Genomic DNA, 13,523 nt, shown 5'->3' on the forward strand with positions numbered 1-13,523 from the left:
GACTTTCTCCATCTCCATCCTTTCATCAATTCACGCCTCCCCTCCGTTGTCCACTGCCCTTACTTCGCAGCTCGACATAGCTGCTTCCTCCTCCTCCAATCCTCGATCTGTGAGTCTCTTGCACTGAGCCAAATCCAAATGGGTGAGATAGTTGTAAGATCGAACCAACGCAGTGATGCCAACGTCGCCCACACCTTGTGCTCTATATCAACATGCACACATGTATTGCATTCTCCCGTGCTTTGGCAGATAAGCTTGACTATGTTCGTCTAGGGCAAAGATGCGATGGAAACAGAGGCATGCCTCAGGGAAACTTGGTACCTTCGGTGTAGAGGACGTTCATTACCCTGTGGGAAGAGATGAAGGAAGGACACGGGATGGGAGAAAAGCGGCCTAGGAAGAGAGGGAGGGGGAGAGCACAAAGCATAATTGAAAGATTGACACATTCTTCTTCAATCTGCAGATCGGCGACCACCTCTTCTGTCTTGGTCTCCAGCATGAAGTTGCTCAACCGCAGAAAGGCAACATCTTTCTAGGAGGTGCCGGTAGTTGATGTGTTGATTCTTCGTCTCGATCAGGGGAGACATTCGGTTTCTCCCAATCATCTATTCTTACTTAGATTAGCGTTTTTGGATGTCTCTCTCGTTTATACTATATAATGCCACACTCTTCATCTTCTTCATCTGCATCTCTGCTCAATCTTCATCCCCAACTGCATCACGTCCTCCACCTGCGAGCTACCTCATTATCGTCTGCTTTCTCCCCCCCCCCCCTTATGCCTCTCCAATATGGGCCTCAGTAACCACCTCATCTCCATCCTCAACTTCCTTACCGCCCTTCTCTCTATCCCTGTCCTTGCTACCGGCATCTGGCTTGCTACCGAGCACAACACCGACTGTGTCTGCTTCCTGCAAGGTCTTGTCATCGTGATCAGCCTCTTCATCCTCCTCGTCTCTCTCGCAAGCCTCTTTGGCTCTTGCTACCGGGTCACTTGCCTGCTCTGGACGTACGTGACCGTCATGTTCCTTCTCATCATGCTTCTCTTTTGCTTCACCATATTCGCGTTCATTGTGACAAACAAAGGAACGGGACAGGCCGTCGCGGATGCACACTTCAAGGAATACCATCTAGGCAATTACTCCTCCTGGTTGCAAAAGAGCAACAAAGCTAGCAACTGGGAGAAAATGAAAAGCTGCCTTACTGATTCCAAAATCTGCAACCAGTTGAACATGACAATCAAGGTCGGACGTTTGATGTTTTTCAAAGTCGCTTGCAGACTTCCAATCTTCAACATACATTGATGCTACTGCCTGGCTCACAATCGATGGGATAAGGAATTTGCGAAGCTGGAGATGGGTTGAGATCGCCGTCGCAGATCCCTAGCTCGCTTTTCGACGCTCCCTTTGCCGATTTGCGGCTACTAATTCATTTGTTTCCTTACCTAAGCGTTTTATTCTTTGAGCACTCTACGACAGTGTAGAGAAAATGGATTCCAGACACGGGCGCACGATCATAGTCCCAGAATTCAATTCCACAACGGTGATATCTCATGAAGAAAGAAGAAGTTGTGGTGTAGTGTTTGTTCATGATATGATGCCAACGTATGTGAAGGAGCCATCTATAAATTTTGCACTGCCATCTTCTACATTGCTGCCTTCTCGCTTATCTTCTTCTCGCCTATCTTCTTTAGCTATGGCCTTCCTCAAACCCTGTGCTGCCTTCCTCATCGTTGTCCTCGCCTCTTCCATCATTCTTCAATTGTCTCCTATTGTTGTTGCCCTTGACTGCAAATACCGTTCGACAGAACTTTGCCTTCTCCAAGGTGCAAGTCTCAAGCCATATAAGAGCTGCTATGGAGGTGTGAAATATTTGGATGGAATGATGCATAACAATCCAAGGAACAGGTGCATAGCGTGCAACTGCATCAATCAAAACTTTGGAACTTTACCCCTCAAGCCTTCTCGTGTGGCCAGCCTCGCCCCTGCTTGCCAAGTGAACCTCAACTATGTCGTTTTTGCGAACACTCCTTGCTCGTGGTGCATGTTCTTCTGAAGCTTTGTGAGAGCAAACGATGCCGCAGAAAAGAGAGGGAGACGGGATCCTAAACGGATTAAATCTAAAGCTTTTCCTTTCTCATGAGTTTGGAAGAATGCTTGTGGCCGTTGAGATATCCAAGATCAAGGGCTTAGAATTGAACAAGTGGTTAAGGAGAGAGAAAAAATCCAAAACTTCCCTCTAGGCTGCCTACCGTAATCATAAAGAAATTTTGTACACAATACTTTTAGAATTTTTGTGTGAAATTTTTGTGAACTCGTTCAACACAACCAAACCGACTGTGAAATTTTGTCAATACACCAAACCGACTGTGTATGACGCACAAAATGGCATCTGCAGCAGCAGATCGGGAGTAAGTTACTCATCGAGCTTTCACGCGTTGTGAGGCTTCGATCTCGCAGCGCAGCTTAATCATTGCATTTCCTCGCAGTACGCCTTGTTTTGGGCTTCAATCCGATTGTGGGACGGTCACAATGCCTAAAAAAATGAGCATCAACACCAAGGCAGAAGACGCACGCGCTCGCAAAGCCACTACTTCTCTAGAGAAGAAGGAGAAGGAAGCCAGAGATAAGGAAGAAGCTTACTGGAGGGATGCAGAGGGAGCCAAGTCAAAGGCAGCCAAGAAGAGGGAGGAAGAGGCTGAAAAGCGGGCGGAAGCATTAGCGAAGAAGGCTGAGGCTAAAAGGTTAGCTGAACAAGAGGAGAAGGAATTGGAAAGGCTCGGTAAGAAAGTAGATAAGAAGTTGGGCAGGGTTGCACTGCCCGTGCCCAAAGTCACTGCGGCAGAGCTTGCCCGGCAGAAAGAAGAAGAAGAACGTCAGCTTCAGGCCCAGTCCGAAGCTTCAAAGAAAAGGGATCTTCGGACGGCTGGCACAGAGGAGTATGAGAGATTGGTTGCAGTGGAGAATACAAACAGAGTCGAGAATTTGGTTGATGCCCGTTCTCTTGAAACAGCTCTTGCTCAGATGAACCTGGCAGGTGAACTTGCCCCAGATCGGCATCCAGAAAGAAGACTCAAAGCGTCATTTAAGGTGCTTTCCTTGGTCCAGTTTTTCCTAATGTTAGAAATGTGGTTGCGAAGATGTTCAAACAATCAAACAGGAGCTTTAACGCTATGTCTCTCACTCTCTTGGATGCTGCGAGTTGTACCCACTATCGTCACCTGAGTCTCAAATCTCAGCATGCTACAGCTCTCTGATAGTTGCCAGTCGCTTGAGTCTCAAATCCCAGCATGCTACAGCTCTCTGATAGTTGCCAGTCTCCGGGTTATATATCTGATTTTGCTTGAGCTATTGAGCTCTGTAGAGTTATCAGGTTATTAGTCTATCAGGTTATCAGTTTTTCAGTTTGTCAGTTTAGTAGTCTTAACACCCAGCAAGGGCCTTAGTACGCCCTTTGCTCCAGCCCATTGAGGCTTGTCCTTTTAGTGTACTTTGTACCTTGTCCCATAGGCCCGTGAGGTCTTCCACGGACGTTAATACATCTTTCTTTCTTTCTTTCTCTCTCTCTCTCTTTTTTTCCTTCTCCCCCAGGCCTCTGTCTCTCTCGCGCCCCTCATCTTTCATATTTCTCTCTCTTTCATCTTATGTCCTTTTTTTAGTACTTCTAATTCTGCAAGATTGGTTGTATTCCATCTTACAAAGGATATTTGTGTTGTTGCTTTACGCAGGCTTTTGAAGAATCTGAATTACCAAGGCTTAAGGAAGAGAAGCCAGGGCTGACACACACACAATATAAAGATATGATCTGGAAGCTATGGAAGAAATCACTAGATAATCCACTTAATCAGGCTGGTCAGGCAGAATAAATATTGAGACTTTCGAGGTCCTTGGGGCATGCTATGCTGTGGCACTTGGAGAACCCAGCTACAGCTGGAGAAAGATGACGAGACAGATTTTATTGACAGATAAAAGGAATGATTCATAATGTAAAGGTTAGGGCCTTCTCCATAGCTGCTCCTGCTCACAAAATAATGCTATTTGGAAATTGTGACTTATTTCTGAGCTTCATCCACGTTTGGTTTGTAGATTGCCATGTGTTACAAAATGAAGGGCATGCTAGAGTATATGCCTGAAGTGCAAATCAAGACATTGGTGCTATCTGCCATTCAAGAAACTGGAAAATGTCTTTATGTAAAGGCATGTTTAGCTACATTGGTTATTGATGGATCTTTATTTTTAGGTCTCTTCACCTATAGATGTATATGTGTGTATTGGATACAGGGTTTTGGTGACAGGTCTTAGCAGGCATTTCCGTACTATTTGGAATATTTAGAAAAGTCGCAACAATTGTTGCTGTTGCTGTTGGTTTACTTTGCACGTTTTAATATTTCTTGTTGATGCTAGGCAGCTAGCCTTAGAAGCTTTTCTGAATCCAGTTAGATTTACAAGTGTGTTACCTCTCTTTTTTTGGTTGCAAAATGGCGTTGTAATGGCTAAATTACTGTGGATGCCATGTCAAAAGTAATTTTAATTATTTTTTGAGGGTCATGATCAATAAAAGGAGATTGGCATTATCAAGTTGCATGCAAGGAGCTCGGATTCTTGCATCAATCATTTGCCAAAGTGTACCTAGTGGTTGTGCCTGCATTTTAGAATGGAGTGCCTAACATTTTTGTGCCTTCCAATGGTTTTTATTTGTATAGTTCCCATGCCTATATGCATGCAAGCTTGTGCGTGCGTGTGTGTGTGTGTGTGTGTACACCTAACCTTATGTGTCTAGTGCGCATACTTATCAAGTTGCAAGAATTGAAAGATCCATGTTAAAGGCACCTACCTGACTGTGTGAGTAGGTTGACTGAATGTAAACCCTAGTCCACCGCACCCTATTATAGGGGATTGTATATAAGGAACTGGATAAGCTCAGCTTTATCTGATAGTTGACCTGCAACCCTTTTTTGAAAAGAGACCAAGCTTGAGGAACTCTCTCATTGCTAAGCTGATTAATTTTGAAAATAGCTGACAATCATAGAGTCTACTGCCATAAAATGACCCTTCCTTGATGACCAGCCCAATTGAGCCTCGATTGCCTCAAATGAGTTCCTCATGGACCTCCATAAGGGGCCTTCTTTGGCAGTGCATGGTTCAGGGTTTTTCTTAGCTGTAGCATAGGGAAATTCTTCCACCTGTTTTTCCAAACTCCTCTCACCCATTGAAAGTTTCTCAATAGGAGCTGAGGCAATTGGGAATGGCTTTGTCAACCCATGTTGCAGAAAGTTTGAGAAGCAGCCTGAATGTTAATAACTCCCAAGCCCCCTCTTTTTAAAATCTACCAATCCTAATAAACTGGTTTGACACCTTTCCGAGAGAGAGACCAGCAAGAAAGAAAATATATGGCCATAGAATAGATACAGTGATTGAGGACCATCGTCCTCCCACATCTTTCTCCTAGGTTAGCTTGATAGACCTTCAACTTTTTGACCTTTTTCCTGAATTTTTGTAAAAACCAGTCCCATCTTTGTTTCATTGTAATTCCCAAACCCTACATGTGACTTGAATGAAGACATTGTAGTAGAGGCACGTCCATTACACACAGAATATGTTGTTCAAAAGAGACTCCAAACCCATGGGTTGCTAGTAGCTACAAAGCTAGGTGCCACGATAGGTTCAAAAAAATTGGGGCACTCCAAGCTCCACTAGTTGCTACAAAGCTGCTTGCCTGCACATATGAAAGGGAGGCATAGAAACTAAGATAGATCATACACGTTCTTGTATGACTGGAGCATGCCGTCCAGTGTTTTGGCACATGTGATGGGTCAACAGTGATAGAGAGGTGGAATTTAGTGCCTGAGAATAATCATCTCTAGCTATATACACCTTTAGGTGATATCAAAGTCTTGTCATCAAATTCATTTTGGTGAGGCCATCTAATTGTTTTTGTTGTCATGTTCTCCATCTAACTAATCAAGAAGGGAGATGCTTTCACTGAGAAGAACGCTAGCTTCCATCCTGTGGAACAGATAGCCCAATTGTCTTGGTCCTCCTTCAGAGAGGTAGTGTGTTGCCCAGCTGGAAGTATACAGATATAACTGGGCTAAATGTTCAGCTGTTGCCCAATATATAATGATATAACACAGGCAATTCAGCTCCGGAGTTACCCTTTTGCAACCTAAAATCGAATAGGTGATTAGATTAAAACATTCGCTTTAGGAAGCACAAGACGTCCAACAAACTCCTAGAGTCCACAATCCATAGGATTTGAAAAAACTGCTAAAGCATAATCCAAGGCCCACACAAGAATCTACATGCCAATTAAAAAAACAAAAACAAAGCGGTGAGAATCGTTTTCAACTACATATATTTTACCCATGGAATTCAGAACTCTCAATAACAAATATACAAAATAGAGTCCCACATCAGCATCTATAAGAAACACACAACTCATTCGAATTGCAATGAACAAGATAGAAGAAACTTTGAAGCCATTAACAAAAAATAACCACCATATAGAGTTTTCCACAATTGAATTCAACATGACATGTAGATCCTTGAACAAGCTTTGACCAAACTAAAATGCAGCCTAAAACAAATTTTCCTTGAAACCGGCAACCTCCACCAACTTCAATAATCAAGGCCTCATCTTCACTTGATTATCTTTAATGATCAAGGCTTCATGTTCTCTTGAGGTTATGCAAGAACCACATCAATTCTTTGGCCTACATCTCTCAAAGGATTAGATTGGAGGCCCCATGCCACATATGTGAACACAAAAGCTATAATGATCAATATAACACTTGTAGGTGGATAAAACCTCAAAATACATATGAATGAGCAATAGTGACAACCCTCCTCCATCGTCAAGCCCGAGTGTCTTTATCTGCTTGCCAATTTGCTTTCAATACATAAAGAATAGATCCAATTCTTTTTAGGAAAAGTGATCAATAAAGATGATGGAATAGAAAGCTCTATTTCAGCACAGAGTTGGGGTGTAACACCAAATATCTAATTGAGCAGTTTGGAGAATGTTTAACTACTAGACCATGAGAATTGCCATTGTTGTTTGAGCAACATTTCTCAAGCATGAACAATCTATAAGCAATATTTACAACCTATTGAGAATACTTTTTTAGTAGTTATTTATAGATTCCTAGCATATTGCACCTGGGTTGCTAACCATAGATTCCATTGCCATAGCCTTGGCTTGATCGGCCGAAAAATTGTAGTGTATATGTGTACAAAATGAAAAATCAAACATTGAGCAATCTAAGATGCAAAAAATGAGGGTTCATATGCTTGATATAAATATGAGAAAAATACAAAGTTCCCTCCCCCTTTTAAAAAATTTCAAACTTTTCTTTTAACTTTTAAGAAAAGGTCCAAAAATGGAGGTGGGGGCGCATAAGAGCATATTGCTTGCACCTGGGTTGCTAACCATAGATTCCATTACCATAGCCTTGGCTTGATCGGCCAAAAAATTGTAGTATTTATGTGTACAAAATGAAAAATCAAACATTGAGCAATCTAAGATGCAAAGAATGAGGGTTCATATGCTTGATATAAATATGAGAAGAATACAAAGTTTCCTCCCCCTTTTAAAAAAATTCAAACTTTTCTTTTAACTTTTAAGAAAAAGTCCAAAAATGGAGGTGGGGGCGCAAGCCCCCAACGTTGGTATTGTTGGGCTTGCAACCATTTTGGGTTCCCACCATTTTTTGCCCAAAAAAAAAGAGCTTGAAAAAATTCAGCCCAAAAATGGTTGCAGACCCTCCAACGCTGACAATAGGGGGTCTACTTTTTAGGCCGATATATTCTTTAAAAGAATAGGCGTCTAAGCTCAAAAAGTGGTCGCAAACCCCTGATGTCAATGTTAGTGTATTTGTGACCACTTTTGGACCCCCAACACCATTTTTGGGCACCCAACACTAGCATTTGGGAGCTCTAGGAACATTTTTGGTCCTTAGCGTTGGTGGGGGCCCAAAATGGTCACAAAACCCCTAACATTGAATGGTCGGGATTCAAGTGTGAAGCACAATTCTAACATTTGGAGTAAAGTACTAAACTAACATAGTATTTAAATAAAAAGTCATTTTTAATCATTAGATGAAAATTGAAATGTTTAGAGTTTGCATTTAGCATTGTCATACAATTGTAAAGCATAACTATAAGCAATGTGTTGACTACTACCATCAATAACAAATCGTTTGCACTCCCATTTAACATTGCTATTCAATTCTTAAGTAGAATTTCAAGCATGGTTCTAACATTTGGAGTATTGCAATTAACATTGGTTTCTCAGATGCTGTGGAGCTCAATGTGTTAACCTCTATCGTCCACGGAAATGGCCTTCATTGCTCAAGGATGAATTTTTCTTAGGAAATTTTGCTTGAGAAATTGTAGTTGTTTACAATGCTCATACAACATGATTCACATATAGATTTTTGAAAATAGGATGCAAAAGGCCTTAAATCATTTTTTCTCTTTTTAGTAAAACCAAATGTCCAAACCCTAGTGTCCAAGCCTCTTATGTTACAATGTGCTTAAGTAAGCATCTTGGTTTTGGTGATCAGAAATGAATACTCTTTGCATAGGACTTCTTGTTTTGGCCTAAATGAGATGATCAAATTTCATGATGGTGCATCCATATGAAAAGTTCCATATAATTGTCTATCATTTGTCCAAATAAGAAAATAATTCTTGCCATCTTACATACGTAAAAAGCATCAAGACCTATATTACAACGAACTATAATGTTATTCACTACTTGAATCTTATGTGGTGTTTTACCACCATATTTTCTTTTGCTTTTTTGTTCAAATGTAGTTTTGAGAACTAATCCTTTTGATATGTCATATAATTACTGGCATTGTGTCATATGATTACTAGCACCTAAATCAAACCATGGAATGTTTTAATATGAATTATCCTATGCAATGGGAGTTTTTATGATAGCATACTAAGAAATGAGAACTTTATGATGCACTTTATTGTCTAAGGACTAACTTAATCTCGCTCATTAGCGTAACAGGTAGTCAACCTATGTTATTTGATTACTTTGATTTTGATTTTGTGTTGAAGGTGGCACTAGCTACCAACTCGATGATATTGTTCATTGGCAATATCACATTGTTTTTTCTTGCATTCAAGTTTTTGATGTTCTAGAATTCCATAATAATTGCAACTTCTTATGATTCTTTTTGGATTATTTTGATGGCAACCTCCTATATTTGAGTTACCTTGATCTCTAGCATTCCATGTCCCCTTCTAATTGGTGATTATCATGACCTTGCTTGAATGTCTAGTAGGGCTATGAGGATAGTTTCATCTAGCTTGATTTTTTGGCCTGAGTTTATCTCTGTTCCATTGGAAGCTTGGTACCTCTTCTTACTTGTTCTTGCATAAGCATGTCTAACATGATTTCAAAAGTTGGCAAAGTATCTCTTGCGATCATAGTGGTCACAAATCAATCATAATCTTGTACCAAGACCGTTGAGTGGAGCAAACTTTTCATCTTGACTTCTTGACCAATAGAGTTAATTGATTGTATGATTGTATGCCTTTAAGTCTAACTAAGTAATCTAGACATATCTTTGTTTGAAACTTGATGGAATATTTAGTTGATCCTCAAGCATAATGGATATATTCTCTAATGCTTTCCTTGGATCCATATGAGTTTTAACCTTTGATAATTAGGATTAATCCTATTTGGTTTCTATGATGATGTCATACAAATTCTTCATTTGGAAGATATTGATTAGGTCAAATTTCTTATTCCACAATTAGTCATCCAATTCATGATTTCAGTTGTTGCAAGATGATTCCATCATATTTAGTATATGGATAGACACTTGTGAATTAAGCTGGTCCTCAAAGAATAATGAATTTGGACCCAAAGGGATACTTAAGGATTCTGGCTAGGGTTAAAATTGTGACCAGAGATGAAATCGTCAACTAAGACACACGGTAGCTCAATGCCTAGGAAAGCTCTGATACAAGGGATACCAACTAGGGTGGATGACTATACATAGAGCAAATAACTCTCTCTTGAAGACATAAAAGACACTTACAGGCCAAACCCTCCAAAACTGTGTCGGTCTCTCAGTAGTCAAGGATGTCACACGCTCCCAAACACTATGCAAGGTAGATACAATTAAACTAAAGACTTACATAAGAGGACATTGCCAGAGCAATGGCATTGTAAATATCAAGGTCATATGGAAGAGTGGACCATCACAAGGAAGAAGGGCTAGTAAAGAGTAGTAAGAAATGGATGAGCTTGCAAGTATCACGAGGAGTAGAGGATGATCGTGCTAGTAGGGGTGTGAGAATATGTTTGTGAGCGACAAGGAGATCACAAGGACCAAAAAGAGAGCTCAGAAAGCTAGAGCACGTAGTCCCATGAGGAGCTATAGTTGACATAGTATTTTTTAAGAAAAGAAAAAGGCCGACAGGGGGCTATATGAGTAGCTTGTTCATCACAAGGGTAAATACATACAAATACATAGAGGTTTTTCAATGCTTGAACTTGGTTGAGAAGTAAGCTTTTGCTTTTTGAACACGTACTTCAATGATACTCAAATGGAGTTTAAATACTCCACTAATGGGTGTTGATTCGATCACATATTCAAGCAATTGCATGTAAAGCAATGCACAAAATTAGTGAAGCATAGGCACTCTTAATGCATTAGAATATGCAACATACAAGTCATAGGACTTGGAAAATCTTTATAGGTATTATGTCATGGAGGGAAAAAAGAGCGGAAATAGAGATGGTTTTGTTGGATGTTTTTTGCTTGGAAGAGCATATTTTAGACATTTTCCCCTCCCTACATGACATAACACTCCAAGGGAAAAGGAGAGTGGGCAATAAAGAATTTTCACATCAATAGTAGAGACATGCCGCATCAATGGTGCTCAAGGGTGTGGAAAATAGCACCTTGAAGTCTAGAGCATGCAGTGATATTCCCATGGTCCCCCTCTCCCATGCATTCCCACTCTATTTTCCATGGTGCATTTTGCATAGCATAACAAAAATACCTATTTTCCGTCTTTTGATGGCATAAGACTCATAGGTGATTAAAATTTAAGACCGAAACACGTTGGAGACACATAGCTCCTCAAACAATTCACAACAAGGAAAATAAATAGCCATCAATATCAATGAGTTTAATCAATGACTTTGAATGTCACTGTTAAACCTAGAGCATAGACAATATGCTAAGGTTGCTCAAAATGCAACACTAGACAATGAAACAACTAAGATCGGCAAGACACCTAACAAAGGCATATGGGATCATCTACACAGATTGTTCTATTATACCATGTTGAAAGGATTGGGGGGAGAGTGTGAGAGAAAGCGGGTGCACAAGAGAGGTGAGAGCATCACAATTGATGTAGATGGTGAGGAGTTTATAGAAGGGAGTGGAGCCCTTTAGTCCACGTGTTCTAGTCCACTTGGGACATGCCATTTGTCAAATTAATACTTAGAGAATTTAAATAGCCATGAATTGAAAATATTTAAGAACATTGACTTTCACAAAATCCTTGAAAAGAGAGGTTGGAATGTAGAAACAACATCATATGGGGTGCAAATGAGGATCACCACATGTAGCAGCTAAACCTAACATTGACATATTTTTGTATTCCATTGGCTCTAAATACAATGATATTCCTAGAAATCTAGATGAAACCCACAAGAGAGTCTAATCAAACATTATCATCCCTCTAATAAATAGGAGGGATACAACTTAAATATAACAATCGCAATGTGTCAAAATATCTCAGAGAAGCTAGGAAAAATTTAGAACCATGGATAGGTATATCTAAATTACAAAACTCAACCAAAGAGGATGTCTGAATCACTAATCCTAATACGAATCTCCCACATAGACACTATCACAATCACTTTATTCGTCAAAACTATTGAACACAAACTCCATCCTAAACTAGAAATCGAGTAAGATCTTTCTTTAACAATGTAAAAATGCAAGTTGTAGCTTGTACAAAACGGATATAAAGGATAAAGTATTATATGAGTAACATATTGGCTCATATGGACTGAAAAATAAAATCTAAATGAGAGAGATATGCAATAAAACAAAATAGTATCTAAGATGGCTCACGATAGCAACTACATGGCCTCAAATTTCCATGTAGAGGGTGAAAACGAGTAGTGCCATTTATAAATCATGTAATGCGTTTCCAGGTGAACGCATTGAAGCGAAGATGATGGCCTTTGCACAGAGGACCTATGCCCAATTTTGAAATTTAGCTTGAAGGAAGCTTTGCACAATAGAAACAACTTGAGAGAGCAAGGTGGAAGTAGGAGGAAGCAAGAAGGAGGAGGTAAGGTGTGAGCACTAGATACAATGGAAGGTGGAGATGGTTGCGTGCTTGGACAAAGAAGATGGAAGAGCTTAAGGATGCACAAGAATGAAGAATGAACAATAAAGCACAGAAACACCTATTCCTAACACTTGATAGCACAAAATGCTAAAATGCTAAATAACGAAAAGCAAAAGCTATTTATGTACATACTTTAAATCCAAACAAATATTCTAACCTAGTGAAAATGGGATTAAAAGATGTAAGATTACAGAGTTTTTAATATTTCTTTGTGCATAGAATTAACTACACATTTAGGCCTAGAATATTTCAGTGTCCTAGGCTTGCTAAGGTCGATACTTAGGCTAGGCTCCTTAGAATTAACTCAAACTAAAATTATTAGCCAAAGCTCACTGTGTATTATCTAATCTGCATGTGAGTGATTAGGGTAAATATAAATTCACTCAAAGACTCTTTGTTTTGGTCACTTTGCCCACCTTATGCGTTAGAACTATATAGTCTTATTTCACCCTGGTATATCGACCACATGTTGATACTTTTGATATAGCCTTCCTTTTGATACTTTTGTGAAGTGTCTTAACCTAGCAACTTTCATGGTGGAGGTGAAATGTTATGTTGTCACGTTTCACCTTTTGGACTGAAAAAGATGGAAAGTTGTCAAACTAAAACTTATCTCTATCTTTCGTACGCTTGGGTCTATCATGTTCAAATTTCCCTCATTACTTGTCTTATCCTCAATCTAGTTTGCAAAGCAATCATCTTCTTCAAATCTAACACATTAAAACATGAGACCTCTTTCTAGATACTTTTAGGCAAACCACTCAAAAACTTTCGAGACTACTCACTCTCAGTGAAAGGATGGAAAATCTAAACCTTCAACAAAATATCCCAAGATCTCTTTGGATATCCCTCATAGACTCACCCATCCTTTGCTTGAAGCTATCTCACTCTACAAACATGTCTTCAAGCTAAGCCACTTTATGAACATGTGTTGTTAAAAATCAAGAGAAAGAAAATGCTCTCTAATATGTAACCCAAGTTTTAGACATTACACCTTGAGACGCAAGATTCTGATGCCACAATGTTGTTGATCTATCACATAAGAGTAAAAAATGTTAGCATTCCTCATCCCATGGGCTCCTTGCGTGAAAAGTGTGTGTCCAAACACTATATCCATCCTAATACTTA

At 39.8% G+C, this 13,523-nt stretch overlaps 1 protein-coding gene across 2 annotated transcripts; it reads left to right on the top strand.

Moving 5' to 3' along the window:
• The first annotated feature begins 2,281 nt into the window (after positions 1-2,281).
• LOC147905612 (coiled-coil protein) lies at positions 2,282-4,239 on the top strand. Of its 2 annotated transcripts, XR_015540886.1 has the most exons (3): positions 2,282-3,086; positions 3,725-3,988; positions 4,083-4,239. XR_015540886.1 is itself a non-coding variant. In XM_087373607.1 (2 exons), exons 1-2 carry the CDS (start codon positions 2,529-2,531, stop codon positions 3,860-3,862), a joined length of 696 nt encoding a protein of 231 aa, XP_087229733.1. In that variant the 5' UTR covers positions 2,282-2,528; the 3' UTR covers positions 3,863-4,239. The 2 variants fall into 2 exon arrangements, 1 of the variants encoding a protein (XP_087229733.1); XM_087373607.1 differs by having other exon boundaries at positions 3,725-4,239.
• Positions 4,240-13,523: the final 9,284 nt, after the last annotated feature.

The sequence above is a fragment of the Dipteris shenzhenensis genome, chromosome 1 (assembly GCF_047967505.1).
Source record: "Dipteris shenzhenensis isolate YYH24624 ecotype China chromosome 1, Dip_SZ_1.0, whole genome shotgun sequence".
NCBI lineage: Eukaryota > Viridiplantae > Streptophyta > Polypodiopsida > Gleicheniales > Dipteridaceae > Dipteris > Dipteris shenzhenensis.